The following is a 23,007-nucleotide window of genomic DNA, read 5'->3' as shown; positions in this document are numbered from 1 at the left end:
TTTCCAGTAGCTATATGTGCGACAGGCTTGCATAGTATCGCCAACTCACTCATCAGACTCCTCGGTAATCCTCGGCAAACTTCGACAGCTGGTTGAACCGGCTCATTCGGACGTGCTACATCGGCTTGTTCGCCTTGCGTCATCAACCCGGAACGGTTACTTCCTATGAACCGGCTCAAAACAACGATTAATTCAAGAAATGAACATCACTATAGTGTTTATGTAGCAGAACCGTGACAGTTTTGGACTCTACCAAATTTTTCAATTGATGTTAAATTACTTATTTAAAAAGTTGAAAGTTTATTAAAAAAATAGGCTGCATTAAATAATTTACCTGTGCATTTACTTTATTGTTGTGATTTCCTTGCATTTTCTATATATATATATATATATATATATATATATATATATATATATATATATATATATATATAGCCTTTAACAAATATGACAATGCAATAATGTAGGCCTACTTCAATATGCTTAAATTGACACTATATAATCCTAATTGTGTGCATGTGTGTAAGGAAACCAGCCAGAGCTCAGCTCAGCTGGATGAAACAACTGGGTTTGACATTTCCACCGTAAATATCAGCTGTTATTTTAGTGTGGCATCTGGGTGGCTGGCAGGTAGCAGGGTGAACTTTGACTCAGTGTGAGCGCTCTGATCCCAGCTGGGCTGCACACCACTGAGCGCTGCAGTCCCATGGAGGAGAGGAACCGCCTGAGAACCCTCCACACCGAACCAGACTCACACATACCTGATGTCAAGATGGTTCTTACAGATATATTTTATTGTTGGCGTGGGTGTGAATATGAAATGTATTTTAGATTCATTAGCAACTGAATTGCTCTGACGTCTTCTCTCATTTTCTTATTGAACATCCACCGTCTGACCTCAGCAGAGAAATCAAGGAGCACTGCACAATAGGAGCTCGCTGGATTTACAATAGAAGACGGCACCGCACAAGAAGGAAAGATTTTGAAGTAATTTCACATGCTGACATTTCACCTGAGGCTATTTTTTTCTGGAGCTCAGCAGACAGAACAAAGAACATCATCAGTTCCCATTTGATGTTTTTTAACCTTCTCTCGTCCAATCTCACCTCTCTCTCTCTCTTTCTCTATGGAAATCATGGTTTCACGGCTTGGCTTGTATATTTCCCCTTTTAAATTACTCTTCAAAATTGCCCCTCTGTACCATCAGTGGGTGCCGGATTGAAAATGAACGATTTTATTACGCTGTCCAAATCACTAATAGTAAGATCGTTCATCAGACCGCAAACACTGGCCTCAGTGTTTTGCAAAATGCTCCCTGGCAGATCAGTGGTGTGAGCATCTGCATTGAGCTTAATGCTGTCGACTGCTGGAAAACTTCTGGCTCACCTCCATACATGATACTTCTGGAGACAATGTAACCTTAAATGAACCAAAATAACCTAAAGAACATTAATTTTCATGATGGTGAAAACTGGTTTATGCTGGTTTGGTGCTAGTAGCTCAGGGGTTTTCAAACAATGCCAAATGCATTGTACAAATTATATTTTTAATTAATATAGCACTTCACTTCAACTCTGATTATTCCAAAACAATCTGACTTCTGACCTGTAATGCTGCCTGAATCATAATCATACACACTTCGTTCATTGGCCAGAGGAGAACTGGCCCCCTGACTGAGCCTGGGTTCTCCCAAGGCCTTTTTCTCCATTCTGCCACCTGATGGAGTTTTGGTTCCTTACCACTGTCACCTTTTTCCACCTTTGTCGCCTTTTCACCTTTGTTGCCATTGGCTTGGCTTACTTAGTTGGGGACATTAAATGTAACATTTAATTTAATATTCAACAATAATATTGATCTGCCTGCATTGACACTATTATACAAGAACTGAACTGAGCTGGACAATCATGGTTTACTCCAGAGCGGCTATTTATATATATAATATAAAATAACTAAATTAATAACTTTTTTAAACAAAAATAAAACATCACTAAACTTACTTAAGCTGGACTGTGACACTATTTTCTTCTGGAAACAAACCTTTTTTTGCATTATTTTGCTGTTATCTCTGTAAAGCTGCTTTGAAACAATCTGTATTGTAAAAAGCGCTACATAAATTAATGTAACTTGACTTGACTTCACTACCTTTAATAAGGTTTCATTGCTAAGATAATTACATTAGTAATGAGCTAACAAAAAAAAATATATAATACTTTAAAGCTTTCATTAATCTCATGGTAAAACTTTATTTACAGTGTCCTTGTTACATGTAGCCTACTAACTCCAGTAATTGTGCCCAATTTATAGTAATTACTAGAGTAACTAATGTGTAACAAGGGCACTGTAAAAATAAAGTGCAACTAACCTTAACCACATCCTAATCCTAACGCTATAAGTACATGTAGTTAATTATTATTAGCCTAATCAGTAGCCTACTTAAATATAGACTGTAACAGACACTGTCCATATTTTCTCTGGCACCCAATAACATAAAGAACTTGAACAAATTGAATTTCCATGCTGGACCAAGCTGGATTATTGCTTGTTTGGTGCCATAGCATACGATGCTTTTGGGAAACACAGCCCAGCATCGATGAAGCTTGTTTACAAAGGGAGGCTTGGTTCAGCATCCACAGCACATCATATAAGATGGTCACCATACAGCAATGCAGGTCTTTAGGGTGGAAAGATTGTGACCTGAAGGATCGCCTACCTAAAGAAATATGCAAATGTACACGCGGGCGCACGTGAAAGCTGTTTCTGCATAACGGCGCAGGTTCGGTCTGCATCAGGAGGCACGTGTAAGTAAACAAACACATTACAGTGCGTGCCACAAAAGGCCGATTCAATATAAAAAAAGCCATCAAAGAAACATACTGTTTTCGCCTCCCTCTCTGCTCTGATTAATAGCACCACTAGTAGCACAAAACATGTATTATGATGAAGTCGACTCAAACGATGCGAGTGGGTCAGTGGGGGGGGGGGAGCGCTCAGCTGGAGAATGACATTACTCTGATGCCTGCTTGACAGAGTGGTTGCTATGGTAACACCACCGCTCAAAGTCCTAAAGGACGAGCACATCAGAAGAGCTCTCCAGCAGACGAGAGACAGAGAATGAGTGCGGAAGAGAGGGAGGGATGAAATGATAAATAAAAGAAGGATGGAAATGGAGGTGGGTGGTGTGGGAGTGAGTAATGGGGCAGGTGTGCAGCGCTCACTTTATAATAGGTAGATGCGTCCCGCTGCCGCCGATACATGCTTCACGTCCCGCTGTCGGCGTCAATTGACATATCATGAAGCAGAGCCACGGACCATAGCGGCGTGGGCTTAAAACTCCTTTTATCACTGAGTCAAAGGGGCTGTATCAATCTGAAAGACTGAGACCATGAAACACTAGGCTAATTTAAGAACTAATGGAGGCTAGAAGTAGCTACACATAATAAAAAAAAAATTGCCTCGGATTCAAGAACTCTGAGAAATATGCCAGAAAGCTTTAGTCTTCAAAATAGCACGACATGTTTGGTCCACCTACGGTTCCAACCTTAATTATTCACAGAGGCACGGGAAAAAGCCTTTAAGAATGTTCAAGTGTGTTGGCTGCACTGTAGTTGTGTATTTCTGCGCGTGTGGGTGCATGAGCATGCGTAGGAACACTTATAAATCAGAGCCGACTCATACCTGCAGCTTCCGTAATATCTCTCACTCGAGCGAGCTTTAGTACTTTCGAGATCCTTTGAGAGTGACAAGTTTATTTTCGGAAACCTGCGGCTCCAAACAAGGTCACTCTGCCAGCAGCATTGGCAGAAAATGAGTGAAAATCATCCCCGGCCTGTCAGGTCGCCGCTCTCGCTGGAGGTGGCTGAACTCTACAGTGGCTCATTTCTCAGGAGCCGCCTGACGATGAGCTTTTAGTGCTCTGTCCGGAGAGAGTCAGTCTCCACTGGAGAGCACAAACGCGACGTGACAGCTCTCTATGAACATGCATCCTCTGCTTCGTTTAGAGAGGAGATAGCGACATTGAGACTGGGAAAGGGTAGGATTGTGCATTCTGTGAAATGAATGAGCCAATCTTTGAATAGAGAAAAATGTATTTTAAACAGATCACTGTACAGTACTCCATTTTAAAGGGACAGTTCATCCAAAAATAAAGGCTCGAGGTCAAATGACCCTAGGTTGATTTTACTCCGAACCATCCCTTTAAATGACATTTCACACTTAAAACCCTGTTTTCAGATCGTTTCTGATGAAATAGAACGGTTAAGCCCCCCACCTCCCCACCTCACCTCCCCACCTCACCTCCACAATGGCTACATAGGTGCACTGGAACAATCCTTCCTAAAACGCATTAAACTTTCGTTTACAAAGACGTGAAACTCACCGAGTGGTCAGGGGTGTGATATGCTCACACAAAAATCGCTGCAAAAGATGCTTCACTATCACTAAAAAAATTTTTCCAGCTGATAAATAAAATAAAAACATTAACAGCCAATCAGAATCCATCCTGCTTTAAAGAGTTTGAGCATTTAAAGCTGCAGACTACATAACTGCAGTGTGCTAATACTGAACAGAACGATGTTGTGTATTGGTGTGGACAATATAGTTATTGTTTTAGTTTTCATTGGTGTGAACATGTCCTTCCAAATTTGTATGACTTTTTTCTTCTATGGAATATAAAAAGACTCTATCTATCTCTCTCCATTAAATGTCAATGGGGTACAATTTTATTTTGGACCCAACTGACATTCACTATACCCTTATATAATGTAATATTTGAGGCACAGACATTTATAACTTTATGGATACTATAGAGTGCACTCATTCAATCTTGCACCTCATTAACAAGTGTACAACCGATGTACACTTAACAGCTAGCCGCTAAAGAATACCTATGCACTGTGATCGATGTGTTAATTAAACTCCAGCGTGTCACCAAAAGATGTCGTACCCAGCACTTTGGTCGTGCTCAGTGTCCAAATTCGCTGACTCATTTTCATTCTCTCATTCAATGAATTGGTAATTTAGAGAAAAGTGAATGAGGGAATCAAAGTGAATAAGGGTCCAACTAAAAATGCATCTCAACTGAAAAAAAAATAAAAATATTGATGTGAACAATGGGGGGCCTTGGAGTCAAAAAGGTTATTTTTAAGGTAAAAGCATGTGGACATTTTTTACTTGAATGTGCAAGGTTTCCTGTGGCAGGCACTTCCAGTCATTTTAGTCGTACAAAAACAGTCCATTGTGCTGCTTGTTGTTGCAATTTGTTGTATTTGTTATCGCATTATTTTCATTTATTATTATAGTCACAAACACACTGGGTTGTAGCGTGAATAGTTTTGCCATTCGCTGCATTTTGTTATTCTTAGTTATTTGCCTATAGCAGCTAATGAATCGGAAGTCACGCACATTCACAGGAAATAGCGCACTTCCACATTGATAGGAGCCTTCGAGCCTCAGCTTGTGATCCTTTCTGATCCTGCCTGCTCTTTTTAGTGTACTCAAATGACCCCAATAGGAAAGTTTGTCAAGATGAACTTTGAAATGTAGCCTTGTTTGAAAGTTTAAAAAAAGTTTTTTAACGGCATTCCTAAAATCAGATTGCTTACCGCATACGCTGTTTTCTGCAAACAGAACGATCACATTATAACAGATTTAAAAATGTTACAACAGTTAATCAAAAAATATTTAGGAGGAATGAGATGAAAGACAAGGGGGCTCTAGCAGACTGCTCAGAGCTGTGGATGCTGTCGAGTTCTTATGTCAACACAGCATTCAACTGAATGAGCCTTTGGCTAGTGCTTGACATCCACCCACAATAAATCAGTGTTGTGTCAAGGCTGGATCCTACATATGTTCATTTAATGAATCAACAGAGCACAGATGTAGAAATAACTGCCTTTAATGCTCAAATTAAGTGATACTGTGCTGCATTCATTCCCATTCCCAGACAGATTATTTATATTTTATGACCAATACTCAAACATCAAAAGAAGAGCATTAGATTTGTAATAGAATACAGTGATGAACAGACTCTGAAGCACCAAAGAGTTTCGCCTAAGGAAAGTAACAGATACATATAATGGGAAAAATAACGAGGGACCAAACATATACATACAAACAGTAATGCCATTTAAATTATGACGTACTTGCAGTGTAAGTACAAATAAATGTCTAAGGCAAAGAAAGCTACATTTACAGCAGCTCTGACGAACACTTGTAAATAAGCAGCAGAGAATGGCAAAGAATATGTGCAAATATGTATATCTGGAAAGCGTGTTAAAAAGGAAACCCTATTATATTGTGTGTATGTGTAAACACACTGAGATCTACTGCACATTGTGTAGGGTTTAAAATCTAGCCATTATGCACTCTAGTTCATTTATATATTATTTGAAATTCATTTTCACTTAAAGTATGCTGATATAGTACATCAAATAAGATCCTTTGTATAGGAAGGAATGAAAGACTTTGGTCCAAAGCAAATAAATACATAAATGAATGCTAATCTATAATTTAGCAGGGATACAGGGTAGGTGACTTCTAACGGGTATCATGGTGTTGTTATTGGAGATCATTTAAAACTCAATCGCTGCAGCTGACTACCACTAGAGTTTGGCACATGAGCTAGTTCAGTTAAGAAGTCTCTCAGGCCTCGGCTCCACCTTGTGGAGTGGAGGTCAACAGGTGGGCGGCTCTAGTGTGGATGATAGGCAGACCTAACTGGTGGAGTCTCCCATTCACTCCTGTCCGTAATGAAGACATTCACAGTGATTGGCTGGAGTAGTGCCAACCATCGCCTCTTAGATTTCCGTCCCCGGTCCGACCTCTTTGCTGTCTTCTGTGAGCTTGTCACCTGAAATACAAACACAATATACTCAAACATCCCTGCAAATGCATTCGTATCTGAAGCTGCAACAGGGTGAAACACTTTATGAGCAATATCCAATTCCCACATTTTTGCATTTCAAAATGTGTCAAACTGCAATTGAAATGTAATTTAAAAAAAAAAAGTTTAACTTGGACTGCTCTTTAAATGTTTGGGGTCAGTAAGATTTTTATTGAAGAAATTGATACTTTTATTCAGCCAAGACATTAAATTGATCAAAAGTGTAAATACATTTATATTTATATAAATACTTCAAATAAATGCTGTTCTTCTGAACTTCAGTCATCAAAAAATTCTGAAAGAAAAAGTATCACAGTTTCCACAAAAATATTAAGCAAAAACTGTTTTCAACATTGATGATAATAATCAGAAATGTTTCTTGAGCATCAAATCAACATATTACAATGATTGCTGAATAGGGTTGGGTACCGAAACCCGGTTCCAATGGGGAACCGGTTCAGACGTAAACGGTAGTAACCAGACCGAATAAGAACGAAACTTTCGGTGCCTGATTTCGGTGCCTGACTTTTTTCACCGCCCCCTATAAAACATCTTGCGGCACGAATGATCCAATAACAAAACATCTCCAGTTAACCAGCAGAGCATTCATTTCGTTCGTTTGTTAAATAAGAGACGATCTAGCGCTGAAAATTCTTTTCTCTTGTGGCTCGCGCACACCGCACTCGTCTCGGACGCGCGCTTCAATACAAGATCGATCTATTTATGAGGCGCCGTCTATATAAGAGTATGTGCTTGGAGAGTTTGTGTGTGCGTGCTCGCGTCTCAGATGAGTATGTGCGCGAGTTTGTGTGTGTGTGTGTGTGTGAGTATGTGCGCGAGTTTGTGTGTGTGTGTGTGTGTGTGTGTGTGTGTGTGTGTGTGTGTGTGTGTGTGTGCTCGCGTCTCAGATGAGTATGTGCGCGGTTTGTGTGTGTGTGTGCGTGAGCGACTTTAGATGTGACGTTGTGCATTTCATATAGTTGGAGCATTCAGCAGTATACTGCTACATGTATGTGTGACTACTTAGTATATGTGTATGCAAGCGTTTTATGTGTGCGTGAATGAAGTTCGATTTAAGCCCTAGACGGCGCCTCATATCTATTCGTTCTGGTGAAATCACAACATATAATGCACACAAAGTGTCCCTGCTTGATATACAACCACTGATGAGCATTATCGGTTTAAAAAAACTACGAATGCGGATTAGAACCCAAAACCTCTGACATTCTTGACTAAAGTTCAAGTTCAGCTGCAGTGTTCCTCTTCGGGTAAGTCTAGTATTTTAATGCCAACTGCAAATCTTGCATATCAAGTATGAAGTATATCAAGTATATTTATATGAGGCTATACTATGTGTGTTAAATATTTCTGCTCAGTGTCAGATATTTCTCTGTTTTGTAAAAGTCTATAATATATAATATGTAATATAATTGATATATAATATATATATAATATATATAAATAATATTAGAAGACAACATTTTTATCTTAACTTAAGTGTTTTCGGCTACATCAGCACAATTTTTAATTTAATCAGAAATCAGAAAATCTTTTTCAGAAAACACACACAGATATTATTTTTTTGATAAAGTGTGTGCAGTTTCGTTTTCTTAAGTACCGGTTTAAGAACCGTTTAAGCACCGGAACCGTTTGAAAAATACCGAGTAGGTACTGGTATCGGATAAAACCCAACCAATACCCAACCCTATTGCTGAAGGATCATGAGACACTCAAGACTGGAGTAATTATGCTAAAAATTAAGCTCTGCCAGCACAGGAATTTATTTTAATAATTTTATTTGAAAATATTTCACAATATTTTTATTCTATTTTTAATCAAACAAATGCAGCCATGGTGGACATAAAGAGACTTCTTTTAAAAGCATCAACAAATCTTACCAACCCCAAACTTTTGGACGGTAGAGTATACATACAGTATAATGACGTTTTCTGCACGCCAATATCAAATCAAATCACCTTTATTCCACAAGGTGGCAATGTCTGATACACAATGATCAAGTGATGTTTCGCTTGTAGTTACCGCAGGCAGAAAACAAAATAATAGGAAGGATCATCAGCAAAACTTGAAATGGCTCAGCGATTTACAGCAAAGCAAGTACTGAATGCAATAAAATATTAGTGTCACTTTCACGTGATGGTGGATCTGGTGTAGAAGCTGTCCGCAATCAAAAAATAATAATATTTTGAAGATGTTGAAAATGATGATTTTTGAATATGTTTGAGATCGCAAATTTGAGTCAGATGCTGAATGTACTGGGAAATGAGCTCTGATGAGGACAGTGTTTATGGTATAAAACATCTGCTCAAACTGAACCCGTCCAAGCTCCAAAAGGTAACAAAATATGCTTTATTTATTCTTCTGTAATTGTTACTCTAATATCAGGAGAGTTTTATGTTATTGCGACAGGTAGAGATCCGTCCATGTTAGATTTAGATCCAGGTCACTAAAACCCCGAATATGTAATAATGATTGGCAAAACATTCATGCATTTAAGGGTTAAAATAAAATAAAAATCTAAGATCAACATTACATGAATAAAGTTTCGAGAATAATAGGCCTTTTAAGACAATAAGCCAAAGTTTTTAAAATAAAGAAAATATTGAAAAGAAATTGAGATTGCTAAATATAAAGATAGAAAACAAAATATGATATTAAATTGCAGTATTAAGAGAACAAAGTTGCAAAAGTAAACTTAATAAATGTTCTTTTCATGCTTTATATGAGCTTACTTGCAGCCTGGGCCTGTTTGTCTCTAGGGTCTTCTGTAGGGCTCAGATCATCAGGTGGCCAGCGGAGTTCCCCGCTCTCTACTTCCCCGCTCTCAGTGGGCTCAACCACGATGGACGGCAAGCGTTTGGAAAGCTTGGGAAACCTTTCATGGGAGTCTGGGAAGATCTATATCATTGGGTCATAAGAAGCCACATTACATGACAGTGTGTTAAAATGTATTTTAAAGTCAGAAAAAGCCCTCAAAATGACCTGACAGTTCTCATGAAACAGCACAATTTCACATTTACCTCTTGTATTCAAGATCTAGGGACCTCTCTAAACCATCCAGATGGAAGCAGTAGTTCTAACTTTAGCATAAACTTTACAAAATTAAAATTTGTGCTTAAAAGAAAAAAAAATTGTGTTAAAATGAGTTTAAGAAAAAACAAATGTTACGCTTTATTTCGATAGTCCACTAATGTTTAATCCAGAAGGGAAGAGAGCACTGTATATTTGTGAGAGTGCGTCCAGTTATGTGCAAGAGAGAAGGATATTTGCATGCGAGCAAAGAGAATCGTGTGTTACAATAATGCTCTCTTGATATTTGTCATTAAAATAACACCATATCCAACAGACATTCTATTGACTAGAAGTAACATAACATGTCAACTTATACATACCGGAACCCAAAGACCTAACCCTAACAGTCTACTAAAGCTCCAATGAGAGTTAGTGGACATGTAGTTGCAAAGTTACTTATAGTTAGCAGAATATCTAAAGTGGGCCATCGAAATAAAGTGTTACTAAATTAAATAATTCATGATATTATCTAAACTTTAAGTAAATTTATTGTGTTTTATGTATGCTTAGAAATAGCATTTATCCTTGAAAGCATTCAGTACTAATGCCTACTTGAAGTTTTCAGTGTATTCCCATTATAAGCAGGAGGAGAATGAAATCTGGTTTTAGTGGACAATCACTTATAATATTAGTAAATATATGGTTACAAAAGATTCCCCCCAGCAGTTTCAACAAAAATTTCTATTAATGAGGTGTTTGGCATTCACCTCATGCCTTGTGTGAGTTATATTGCTATATAGCAGCCTTGTTTAGAGTTCATGAGAGTATGCAGGATGTGACTCATGTTGTGTAGATGCAGTGAAGTGTGAACAAGAGCATCTTGAGTGTGTATCTGTGTGTTTGCAACATGTCGGGTATTAAGACTAAAAGCATCTGTACCAACTGTGGAAAAGGGTGTGCACCGGCATGTTGGTTTACACAGCACAGAAAGAGCTTACATGACAGAGTGAATGACAGATTCAGACAGGGTTCATTCAGCTAGCATATAATGCCACTGCTTATCCTGTGGTAAAGAACGGGTAATGATGATCGTTTCCTGAAAAGATTGGTGACCTTTTGAGTCTCTCTTGAGTGTCTGAGAGGAATCTGAATTCATCCAGCATCAGGCTGTATGAACGAGCATGCATCCGATTGGCTTTTCGTAGCGATGTGAGCAAAATAAAAGGGACTTCAATCAGGCTGAAATGATGGAGCTCAAAATAGATCCACGGAGACCCGTCATCTATCCAGGAGCTAGACAAACACTCAGCATGTATGTCTGCGTGACTATGACTTAAAATATAACCTATTATTTACCTGGCTCTGTGGAATACTGGATTTTGATTTGACAATCATGGTATTTAAAGCTCAAATATTTCTGTAAAATGCTGCTTAATGGCCAGTCCACAACTAAAATCAAGATTCTTTATTGGCATTAATGGTTCCATGAAGTACCTTTAACACCCATGGAAACTTTCCATTGCACAAAAGGTTCTTTAGATTATTAGAATGTTTTTTTACACTATAGGGGAAAAAATGGTTCTTTTAAGAACTATTAACTAAACGATTCTTTGGGGAACCCAAAATGGTTCTTTTATGGCATCACTGCGAAAACCTTTTTTTGGAACCTTTTTTAAAAGTGTAGTTTCAATAACCGTTCTAATTCTATGAGAATAGTAACGTCCACACCACAGCTTTTACAATGCATTCCTTTAATTAATCTAAGAGGCCATGCCATGACGTATCATTATTCTATTGGTCACGCATTTTCAACTTACGCATGAGCCTATTTTTCATTCGCATTTGAAAGAATGGAAGTCAATGGCATGAAAAGTGTTGTGTGACCTTTACCGCCTTTACAGTTATTGTTTTAGTTATCGTTCTTGGTGTAAACAGGCTTTAACTGTATATTTTCAGCATTCAATACTTCAGTATTATATTTATGGAGAACGTAAACCTTCTGGTAGATGTCTAGAGAACTTTGGAGTCCCCAGTTAAAGCTAAAAAACATCACTAAGAGATTTAAAGAGCTGTATGAGAGAGAACATAAAAGTAGTGTCTGTTTGCACTATGCAAATAGCCCTTGTTTGCAAAAGCTATTGCATCTATTGCTATTTGCACTTAGTGTAAATAGTCTCTGCTGAACTGAAAATGTGTTTCGTTGAAATTTTTTTAGCAAACAAGTCCATAAAACAGTCAAATGGATTGCAGAATAAATTAAATTGCAGATTATATTAAAAATGTCTTAAATTGCTAGACCAAGTTTCTATATTTATTTAACTATATTTCTTAGCAGAACACTAAGCTAATATACATGAAAGATAATTTATTTATTTATTTAAAATAACCCAAATACAGTATTGGGGAAAGCCATTTTTAAAAGTAATGAGTTACAATATTGCATTACTCCCTAAAAGGTAACTAATTGCATCATTTTTTATAAGTTACTTTTTAAAGTAATGTATTACATTACTTTTGCGTTTCTTTTCTCACCTGGGCTGAGCTTACTTGTTTGTTTTTATAAAAAAATAAATAAAATAAAATAAAAAAAATTATATATATATATATATATATATATATACCTGGGCTGAGCTTACTTGTTTGTTTTTATAAAAAAAAACTATTAAAAAAATAAATAAAGTAATATATATATATATATATATATTTTATTTTATTTTACATTTTTTTGGGGGGGGGGGCATTTTACTAGCCTGGAAATCCAGACCCAAATCCGAAAGATTAAGGGTCTGGCATCGAGTAATGAAAATCCAAGGTATGGTACCAAGCATGCATTTGAAAATCTCACTGCACGCAATAGGGTTTATGCGGAACGCCCAACGTTCGAACCGGAAAACAGGTATAAGCATTTCCGGTTTGCACTACCGTACGCATCTGCAGCAGTAGGTTATCTCTGAGGTAACTTATTTTTCGCTTTTTTAGAAAACAATTCTTATTTCTGTTTTAATTAAAATGTCACGAATGCTTAAGTATCAGAAAAACATTTTTATAAAAAAAATTAAATGCAGTCTTCATTTGATTGTTTTAATCGTCTGCAAGCAAATATAAAAGGTTAAACTACTATCATAGCATACAAGTCTAAACTAACTTACTGATAGTTAGCTAACTCTACATCGGGTGCCATTAGCAAAAGCTACATACTAACTTACATACCTTCATAATCATGAATAAATGAGGAGGCGTAAAACTTAAATCCTTTATCTAATGGAGTACTCGGGGGTCTGGAAATCCGTTTGGCAATACGATGTACATCTGAAATGGATAGAATGGGTAGCTCCTGTAAACACCGGCTATAAAAGGTCGCCATTCCTACATTGTGTTTACCTCAGTAGCTGACGACCGGAAGTAGTTATATCTGTTTTGTAGAACCCGGAAGTATGTTGCGCATAACCCCTATTGGATAACACTACGAACAATCACTGTCGTGACTGCGCTATCACTAGTGCTGTCGTCATCCGATTAGCTCGCTTCTGGCCCGCCTATATCAGATACACCGATGTGATTGGTGCAGCTCGGCTACAAGGGCATAGTTAATGAGCATCATTACTCAATGCCAGAGCAACTCGCTGAGCAAATTCAAATTGTGCTCTCGCGAGAACTCTGGATTTCCAGGGTAGCACTTTACACCAAAAGTGAAATGAATAAACCTCTGGCTGAAGGAAGTGCAAATTCAAGTCTGTACATCAGAGGGCGCAGCTCAAATAAACTTTTCAGCTCTACTGCCATTCTGGATTGCAGAAGAATAGGACGCAGGAGAAGAAAGAACACTATTATTTCAGCAATAAAAAAATGAAACACAAATGTGATCTTTAAAGTAATTTTGCTTCTTCATATGGTTGAATCGGATTATCAAAGGTCAGCAGCAAAGACATTGGTTAATAAAGTGAGATTAAATACATAAAGTATACCTGTGATATTTAAAATATTTAATTATTGCATGTTTGCATAATATTCTGAGTTTGCATTTCAATAAATGCCTTCTCACGTTTAACGGTGGTTTCCAAACTCTTTATAGTGGCTTACCCGAGGCATTTAACATCCTTTTGCATACCCCCTTTCTTCGACTTCGACTGATTTTCCAGTGGATTTTTTTACCTTTATAAATACCTTTATAAATAAATAATGTTTTAAATAAAAGATGTTCAATAGAGATATATGCAATGATGGTAAAAACTAAGTAATACTTTTGAATATTAAACTAAAACCGCATGTAGGTGGCAGTAAGTCACTGTCTTAAGGAGTGAGTGAGTGAGTGAGTGAGTGAGTGAGTGAGTGAGTGAGTGAGTGAGTGAGTTATTAATTAATTCATTTAGTAAGGAAGCGAGCGAGCAAGTGGCTATATTTATGAATGGGTCATTGAATCATTGACTCTCACGATTCGTTCAAAGACACAGATTTGTTCACAAAACACTGGTGTGTGTTGCAGTTCTTCTGTGGCTTTTGTTGAAACTATTATTTCGCTGCATAATAGAGCAAACAATACTGACAACGATACAGTTAAAACATCACTTAATATTACCCTTTTGTTTGTTGAACTTTTGTATAAAATCTATGTCAAATGTGCAATTATGGATATTTGGGAAAATGTTCATTCTTGCTCTTATAATATATTACCAATCAAGAACTCACACAGGGTATGTGTCTTTATATCATATGCACGCTGCTTGTGTGGATGCAGTCAGTTTTGACTGCGAAAGATGAGGTAATTTGATTGGATGTCATGTATTTGACCTTTTACGGCATTTTGCCTGTTGGAAATACATACTTGGTTTTAAATGTTATTTTAACTGCGAAATTCAGCATTTTGATCGCATTCCCCCTCTGTCACCTCACGTAGCCTACCCCAGGGATATGCGTACTCCAGTTTGGAAACCACTGGTCGAGAACTACAATAACCATCAGGTTTACACAGCGCACACAACACCTCTGCATCCAATTTCTCTCAACATGGGGACAGGAGAGATGTCAGTCAATAAATGGGAAAAAGTAACTTGCATTCTAATTTGAAAAAGTAACTAATAACCAATTACTTGAATATGTAATCTGATTATGTAACTCGCATTACTTGTAATTTGTTAACCCCAACACTGATCAATATTTCATGTCCATCCACTTCCTTTTTCTTTCTTTTTTCTTTGGCAAATAGCAATTTAATGTACTACCGCTATCGCAAATTGCAGTTTTTTAGCCTCTGACTTGAATAAAATAATTTATATGAATCTCAAGGGAGATCCAAAGGAGTGAAAGCCCACCTGTAAAGAGATGTTCTGTTCCTCAGATGCACCGCTCACATTGTAGTCTCCTACCGCAGAGTCACAGCTGTTCATCACATCCGTCATACTGCCCAGTGAGACACCTACAACAAGTCAGGAGGAAGCACATTTAGAATCTCATAGGCACAGCGTCGCTCGGTCCACTCATTTGCCTGTGAATGAGTGAGAGACTGATTCTGATGAGCCACCTGCAATAACCACAGCTGGGGTTTTTTTCTCATCTATGAAAAGATCTTGCCAAAACCATCCAGCCAATCCATGTGCACCTATACCATGATTTTATGCAGAGCAAGTCTGTACATAGTTTGTTATTCAAATCAACTCTTCCACCATTTTCGAAGGAAATTACTTTCACGCTCATCAATTAAATTCAAGAGCAAGGATACATTCAGTGGGTAGAAATAATATCAAGGCTGTTCTCCGATTCATTCTAAATGCAAAACTCATCTAGGAGATACAAATTGAATGGTGCTGAGCATCCAATTGTGAGAAGTGGGCTATATGAAATTATTAAATTTTGGTCCCAAAATCTCTGATCGGCAGCTTTGTTTAAAATTAAAAGAACCAATACTTTTTTTTATTCTTGAGGTGAACATCATAAACATCACTTTTCAAAACTTACTCTGTAAAACGTTAATTGGCAGTTATACTATCAGGGCCTGAATTTCATTTTGGAAAATGGGGGGGGGGGGGGGGGATTTGAGGGGGGAGGTTAGACTTTTTTTTTTTTTTTACTTTATCTCGCCTAAATGTATGCTCACTCATTGCATTTTTACAATGGGGTAATTTTGTTCTTAAGAATTTACACAACTCAAGGAAGCTTGATTTCAATCTTTGAATTAAATTGAAAAAAAAAATAGCACAAATAAATACAATAGAATAAAGATACCAATAAAGAGAAATAAAGAGAAAAGTTTTTGCTTAGGTCTAACACTAGTATTCAGAAATACTACATGGACTGAATAAAGTAATCAAATGTAAAATAACACTGGGTAGTATTTTAGTCCTGACTAAATTAAATACATAGGCTATTAATCCTGATTCCTTAAAATGAAAGCTATGTTTTGTTGTTTTGACAACCAAATTAATGACAGACACATATGGCTGCTGTCCCTTTAAGAGCTAGTGCACGGATCCTGTTTCATTATACGGTCACGTGCTTTTTATGCTTATTTGAGACATAACCGACTGTGTTTAGAGGATACTCACCAAGACCGAAATTGACATAATTTTTGCATAAGATTTGATTTTTATAATCTGTGTGGATTAATTTAATAATACAACCTATATGCTAAAGTGAATTAATGTTTGCGGGAATTTCCCGCATTATAAATGGGAGACCTGCGGGAATGATTAAAATGATGCGCAATACCCACAATCCCGCGCCGAAATTCGAGCCCTGACTATATAAAATTACTTTTGTTTAATGTAACCTAAAGTAGTCAGGTTGGTTCAGACATTATATATATATATATATATCTTTAACTTCAGTAAATCCATGTTAATAATGTAACCACATAAAGTAAATCTTTAGGTTATCTACTATTATTAGGTTATGTGTATCTGATTGGTAGAGCAGTGTTCTGGACAGTGCTATTTTTATATACTATTATATTAATTATTAATATTTTGAATTAATTTATATTTTCAATTTTATTTTCAATTTATTTAAAATTTAGTCCTCAACTTTAAACTTATTTTATTTCAGCTAGTTGCTATAAGGCAACATTTATAATTTTTGTTTGTTTTTTTACTCTAAGTTTTCATCTCATATTTATTTTATTTTTAAGAATAGCAACACTGGTTCCAGACAGACTGTGGTCTGACAGACACTCTTACACCAGTGTATGGCGACAAGTGACTGTACGTAATGTACGTAATTTATTATTCACTCAAATGATTCATTCAAAAACGCTGATTCAATCAGGAACAATGCAACTGGCTGTCTTTATGAACAAAAAAATTAATTGAATCATTCACTCGATTCATTCAGGAGCAAAACATCACTGGGTGTTGCTCAAAAACAAGCAAAAACTCTGTTATGGCCTCGTTTGGAAACATTTTGTTGTAGCGGAGCATTCATATTGCATCTAAAATACAAGGTACTGAGTTATTTATTAAGAATTATTATGACAGTATTGCTCGTGAGATACTGATTAGATAATATACAGGACAGACTGGTCATATTTACACATGAGTACAGTTGGCTTGCATAAGTCTGCCACACGATTTGATGGTCTGATGTAATGTGGAGCAGCTGGTGGTCCTCAGCCCTCCGCATGGCACATGTGCACACCGTCCTGTGTGAATGACGAAGGCAGGGTGACTAATATGGACATTTACCATGAAAACATGCATTAGCACAATCAACACATGGTATTTGTTTGCTAAAGAATGGGGTTTTATTCGTTAGTTCGTTGTAGTTTACTCTCATAGTGTTTGAACAATTTATTCTGTCATGTAAACCTTTGCTTATTATACTGTAATATTTTATTATTATACTGCTTTAAAGATGTGCATGTATTCAATGTTGCTCGTTCACTATATTGCACGTTCATCGTCCCAAAAAAACCCTGCTTTTTTAATCTGATGACACACATACTATCACCTCATCATTTGCATGGATAAAACCAGTATCCAGGCTTAGCTGATCTGAGATAAGGCTGTGAAGAGACCACAATGTTACTTCACATGCTTTGATGTATTGAGAAACATCCATGCTCTAAAGCCACACGGTTGACAGGTGAAATAAAAGAGTCATTTACTACAGATCAGCCACTTTAAAGATATTTTTGTTTTATCTGAGAAACCTCAATAGAGACTAGAGAGGGTTATTATACTGTCATTCATTATCATTTTAGTTTACCCTTGATTCCATTTGGGAACTGGGTGACTCAACTGAATCAAAGGACAAGGGATGCTGTGGAAAAAGTGAGGGTGAAGAGATAAAAGAAAGCAGCAATGAGCAGTACCATAAAAGAAAAAGGATTAAAGGACAGTGAAAATGAAACGATGAAGAAATAAACTGTTTGGACCAAAGAACGGCACCAATATGCCTGATAAAACAGACCCTCAAGCTACAATCTTACACACTGCTATGAAATCATAGCAGTTCAAAGAGTGACCATGGCAAATAAATCATCCAAAAATATTTAAATAAACTAAAAGCACCATTCAGATTAATTAGCACCACACAGATGCTGGGTGGCAGACAGAAAAAGAAACTAAGCTGTTTATGTTCTCTGCCTTTAATGTTGGTTGAAAATGGACTGATTATTCATGCTGCTATTATGTTAATGGTGACCAGCACAAATACTGCTCGCTCCCCTGACCCTTGTTAGCATACAGGCTTTTTCATTGGTGAATGTGAACGGCAAAGACAAAAGGGACTTGAGTTAAGGGATCAAAGGGCTGTGCGTGTGCTTGGTGCCATTTATAGTGAGACAAAGCACTGTAGAAGACTGGCTTTGTGGGCGGCCGCACAAAGACTTCATATGATCATCAAAATATTTTCGGATGGGTGCAGGTGTTATTGTGGGTCATTGCACTATTGAGTTTCCGTTGTTTTAAAGAAAACCCCATGCTCCAAAAAAAAGTGCACGGTGACTTTTCTACCAATTAAAGGTGTCTCGCTGTGCGTCGCTCTGCGTTTCTGTGAAAAATAGAGATGGCATCTGAATAATTTAACATGACTGGGTGCAGAGACAGACCTCACCCCCTTCCTGGTGACATGGAAAATCGTACTCAAATCTAGGCAAATGACCGATACTGAACTGCAGTCAGCTTGGATCAATTGCAAAACTCTCGTTACCATCACAAACCACTCACACATGAATTAAACATGTAAAATATCACACTAGCTTTAACATAATTGACCGTTGAGCACATTACAAAATTCTGACATCATTTACTCATGTTTTTCCAAACCCATATAGCTTTAATTTCTTCTCTGCAACACTAAAGAAGACCCTCGGTCACTATTCACTTAGTCATTTTTGTATTTTTATCAAAGTAGTACAAGCTTATTCTTGCAAGTGAAAACACAGAATTAACTATTAAGGTAAGAGAGATCTTGCCATACTGAGAGTTACGACTAAAGGCACGTTGTTATACACTATTTATTAAAGCTTGTTTTTAAAATAAAAATGAAAAACTCTGACATATATCTCACAATTCTGAATTTATTTCTCCTAATTCTGACTTTATTTCTCACAACTGCGAAATCACAATTTTAATTTTTTATTCTGTGACATAAAAACAAGCTTCCATACAATATAGCTGTCAGGTTTTGTTGCATTGTGTTTTTCCTGTCTTAGGGTACGTTTACACGACAACGGTATCCTTAAAACGGATACGTTTTTCCATTGAGTTGTCCATGTACAGACGACGCCATTGACAAAACGATCCCCATTCACACAGATCCGTGAAAAGGACTAAAAACGCTGTATTCTGCTGCCAGGCCATTAGATGGCGATGAAAAACTATAGACTGAACACGTAATATGCATATGCATGACGTCATCGTCTTTAGAAATTCGCGTTTTGTTGTTTACACGGAGACCGTTTAAAAAAAATTGCACTTTGAAACTCGTTTTCAAAAGTTTGCGTTTTCAGGCACCCAAAAAGTTGTTGTCGTATAAACGAGCGGCCAAAACGGATAACATTTTTTACGTTTTTAGTTGAAAACTGTCATGTAAACAGCCCCTTAACCTAGTTTCTAGTCTGTGTCACTTTCATTCAGTTCACCCGTTGCTCGTTAATTAACTCATTGGTTCCCTAATTATTTTCTGGTATAAGTACTCCCTGTTTTGTTCAGTTCTTGGTCCTGTCTCGTCTATGTTGAAGTGGGCATTTTCGGAGTTTCCCGAGTGTTTGGATTAAAAGACTATTTCCTGGAATTCTCCTTTGTTGTGCGCTTCCTTGCAACAGCCACCTGTGACGATAGCAAGGCCCAGGTGCCTTTTAAAATTGAAAAAAATATGAATAACAAAAAAAAAAACTTTTTATTATTTTTATTTGTATTGACCGTTTATGACTGAATTTATCATTCCAAATGACCAGCTGATAATACCAACCAAAATACCATTCCTCCACTAGAATAGTCCCTTGCATAACAGAACATTGTTATGCAACAAATTAATGATCCAAGTATCAATATACAAATAAATGTGATTTGAATTTAATTGAATGTGAATTGAATATCCTGGACAATTATTGACCAATAAGCATCCAGACCGGATCTCTCTGTTGTAGATAGACCACTTTATCCAACAAAGTATGAGATAAGGCTAGCCTATAAAAAGGCAATTTAAAAAGATTATGGTACTGATTTGATTTCAGAGATACTTGTGTAATGTGTAATCAGTAACGTAACACCGTAAATGGAAGAAATAATACAGTACGGGTTTAGAATGGCATGAGTGTGAGTGAATGATGACAGAACATTCTTAACAATAAGGGTTCTTTATTGGCATCTGTGGTTCCAGGAAGAACCATGGAAACTTTCCATTGCACAAAAGGTTATTTAAAGTTTAAAAAGGTTCTTTAGATTATTAAAATGTTCTTCACACACAAAATAAAAAAAATAATAAAAAAAAAATCGGTTATTTTAAGAACTATTCCCTGAAAGGTCATTTAGGGAACCTAAAATGTTGATTTTTTAGATAGCTACAGTACATATAAAGTGTAGGCTATCCCTTTAAAATCAGAAGGCATGCTAAAGCAGTTGCTGGTAATACCATACTAAATCTGAATGCATAATGGTAATAGAAATAAAAGTAGTAGCCTACATTTGACAGTTCTTTTCATTAGAACACACAATTGGTGACAATAGCACTGACATGAAGTACAAGAATCAAGAAATGCGGGGTTTCGTTTCATTCTTTAAAATATTGCGTAAGCGTAACCTCAGACACTTGCTTTCAATAGTAGGAAATATCAATTTGATCAATCGCACAAGGCAATGCATCTTTCTCAAAACACGAAAATATCTCACATATCGTGCAGTAAACCTGGACCACTTAATGCTGATGAATCCTTTGAGTGTTCGTCAGACAGTTTCTGAGTTCAAGCTCAAGCGCACATTGTGCACAGCATTTGTACGGCTGATGTGTAAAGTGCTTACCTGTAGCCTTCAGAAGTGTTGTCCCTCCGTGTAAAGCTCGTGACTGTTCTTTCCAGTGGATGTGTGTGCTAGACTCACTCAAGTCAGAATCTCCCAGACCGAAGCGCTGCTTCTGTTACCTCAGAGCGCGCGACTGAGATATAGCGACTGTAATTTCACGCGCACTCACCCAAGTCACAAGAGCACGTGTGTGTGTGTGTCTGTGTGTGTGTACGCGCGCGCGGGAGAGAGAAACCTCTGTCAATTCACGGTGGTTTTAAAATGCAGAGAGTTTAGTGTGTACATTACTATTAAACATTTGCCATAATTAAGATGTTGGATATGGTCTAATTGCAATCCTTGTTAAAATATGTATAGCTAGGCCTATGTAGGAATTATAATTAAATATAATAATGGTTTATGAAATATTGAATCTCTCCTCGTGTCCAGCAGTGCTTTTAAAAGTAAATGGTCACATTTTCACATTTTATCCTCTGAAAATCATGACTTCACTAATTTAAATAATTGTTCTAAAAATATACACGTGAGCTAATTGTTTTTATTCAATGTTAATACACAAACAAAATTAGTTTTAAGGGCTGGATCAAGTAAAAAATATAGTTTATTCTTGTAGATAGTATTTTCTGGATTTTTACTTAATCGTTGTATTTTATTAGTTTATTATAATTGGATATTATAATTTGAACATTTGTACTTTTATTCTTAACATTTCTGAGGCATTTCTCCTCACCATTTTAGTCACGACAATATATAATTATAAATAGAGTTGTGGGTAAGTACAGTATCTGATCAGATAACTTTTTTCAAGTAAATGGTTGTCAGTGTTTCATATTGTTTAGTTGTGTTGTTGTCTTGGTTTCATGTTTTACCCTTTCAGTTTAGTCTTTAGAGTGTCTTGTCTCCTTGTTACTGATTATGTTCACCTGTTTATCATTAAGTTCCCTTGCTTATTCTGTGTATATATACTCCCTGGTCTGTTAATTTCTTGCCGTGTGTTAAGTGGTGTTAGTGTATTTTTTTGCCATGTGTATCTACCCATTGTTTATTAGTATTGCCTGTTATTCCTCTGCATCATACATTTCCTAAACACCTATATATGTGACACTAGTAAAGTAATGCATTACTTTTTAAAATTAGTAATGCAAGTTACTTTGTTTTCCCATTTATTGACCTCTCCTGTCCCCATGTTGAGAGAAATCATGAGCGCTGTGTAAACATGATGCTTATTAATTCTAGACTAAATGTGAGCATGCATTTACTCATCTTGCTTGCACAAAAACAGATTTAGGTCTGGTTTTACAGACAGGGGTTACATTAACCAAGGATTAAGCTTTAGTTCAATTATAGCATTTTATAAACATGCCTTAAAAAACATTATTGGTTTGCATCTTGAGACAAAAAATGGCACAGACATATTTTAAGATAATAGTGCAAGTTGCTTTCAGTTAAAACAGCTCAAACATGCTGGGACTAGGTTTAGGCCTGGGTTTAAGACTTAGGTTTAAGGGTTAAGGCCTTAATCCTCAGAATTTTACGCATACACTCTCAGAAAAAAGGTACAAAAGTATGTTTTTTACCTTTTTACCTAAAAGGTACAAAAGTATATTACACAAATATGTATTTAATCTCACTTTATTAACCAAT

General features: G+C 36.8%; 1 protein-coding gene across 1 annotated transcript; it reads right to left on the bottom strand.

Annotated features, from left to right (window-relative positions):
• Positions 1 to 5,877: 5,877 nt before the first annotated feature.
• LOC309482290 (protein LBH) lies at positions 5,878 to 21,537 on the bottom strand. Its single transcript, XM_082147622.1, has 4 exons — positions 21,364 to 21,537; positions 15,220 to 15,323; positions 9,631 to 9,796; positions 5,878 to 6,847 (listed from the first exon to the last, which is right to left on the bottom strand). The coding sequence occupies exons 2-4, from the start codon at positions 15,304 to 15,306 to the stop codon at positions 6,795 to 6,797; spliced, it is 306 nt and encodes a 101-aa protein (XP_082003748.1). The 5' UTR covers positions 15,307 to 15,323; positions 21,364 to 21,537; the 3' UTR covers positions 5,878 to 6,794.
• Between the last annotated feature and the right edge of the window lie 1,470 nt (positions 21,538 to 23,007).

This window comes from Leuciscus leuciscus, assembly GCF_965113295.1.
Source record: "Leuciscus leuciscus genome assembly, chromosome: 19".
Lineage (NCBI taxonomy): Eukaryota > Metazoa > Chordata > Actinopteri > Cypriniformes > Leuciscidae > Leuciscus > Leuciscus leuciscus.
Note: the sequence above shows the minus strand (reverse complement) of the source record. Positions and strands in the feature narration are given on the sequence as shown.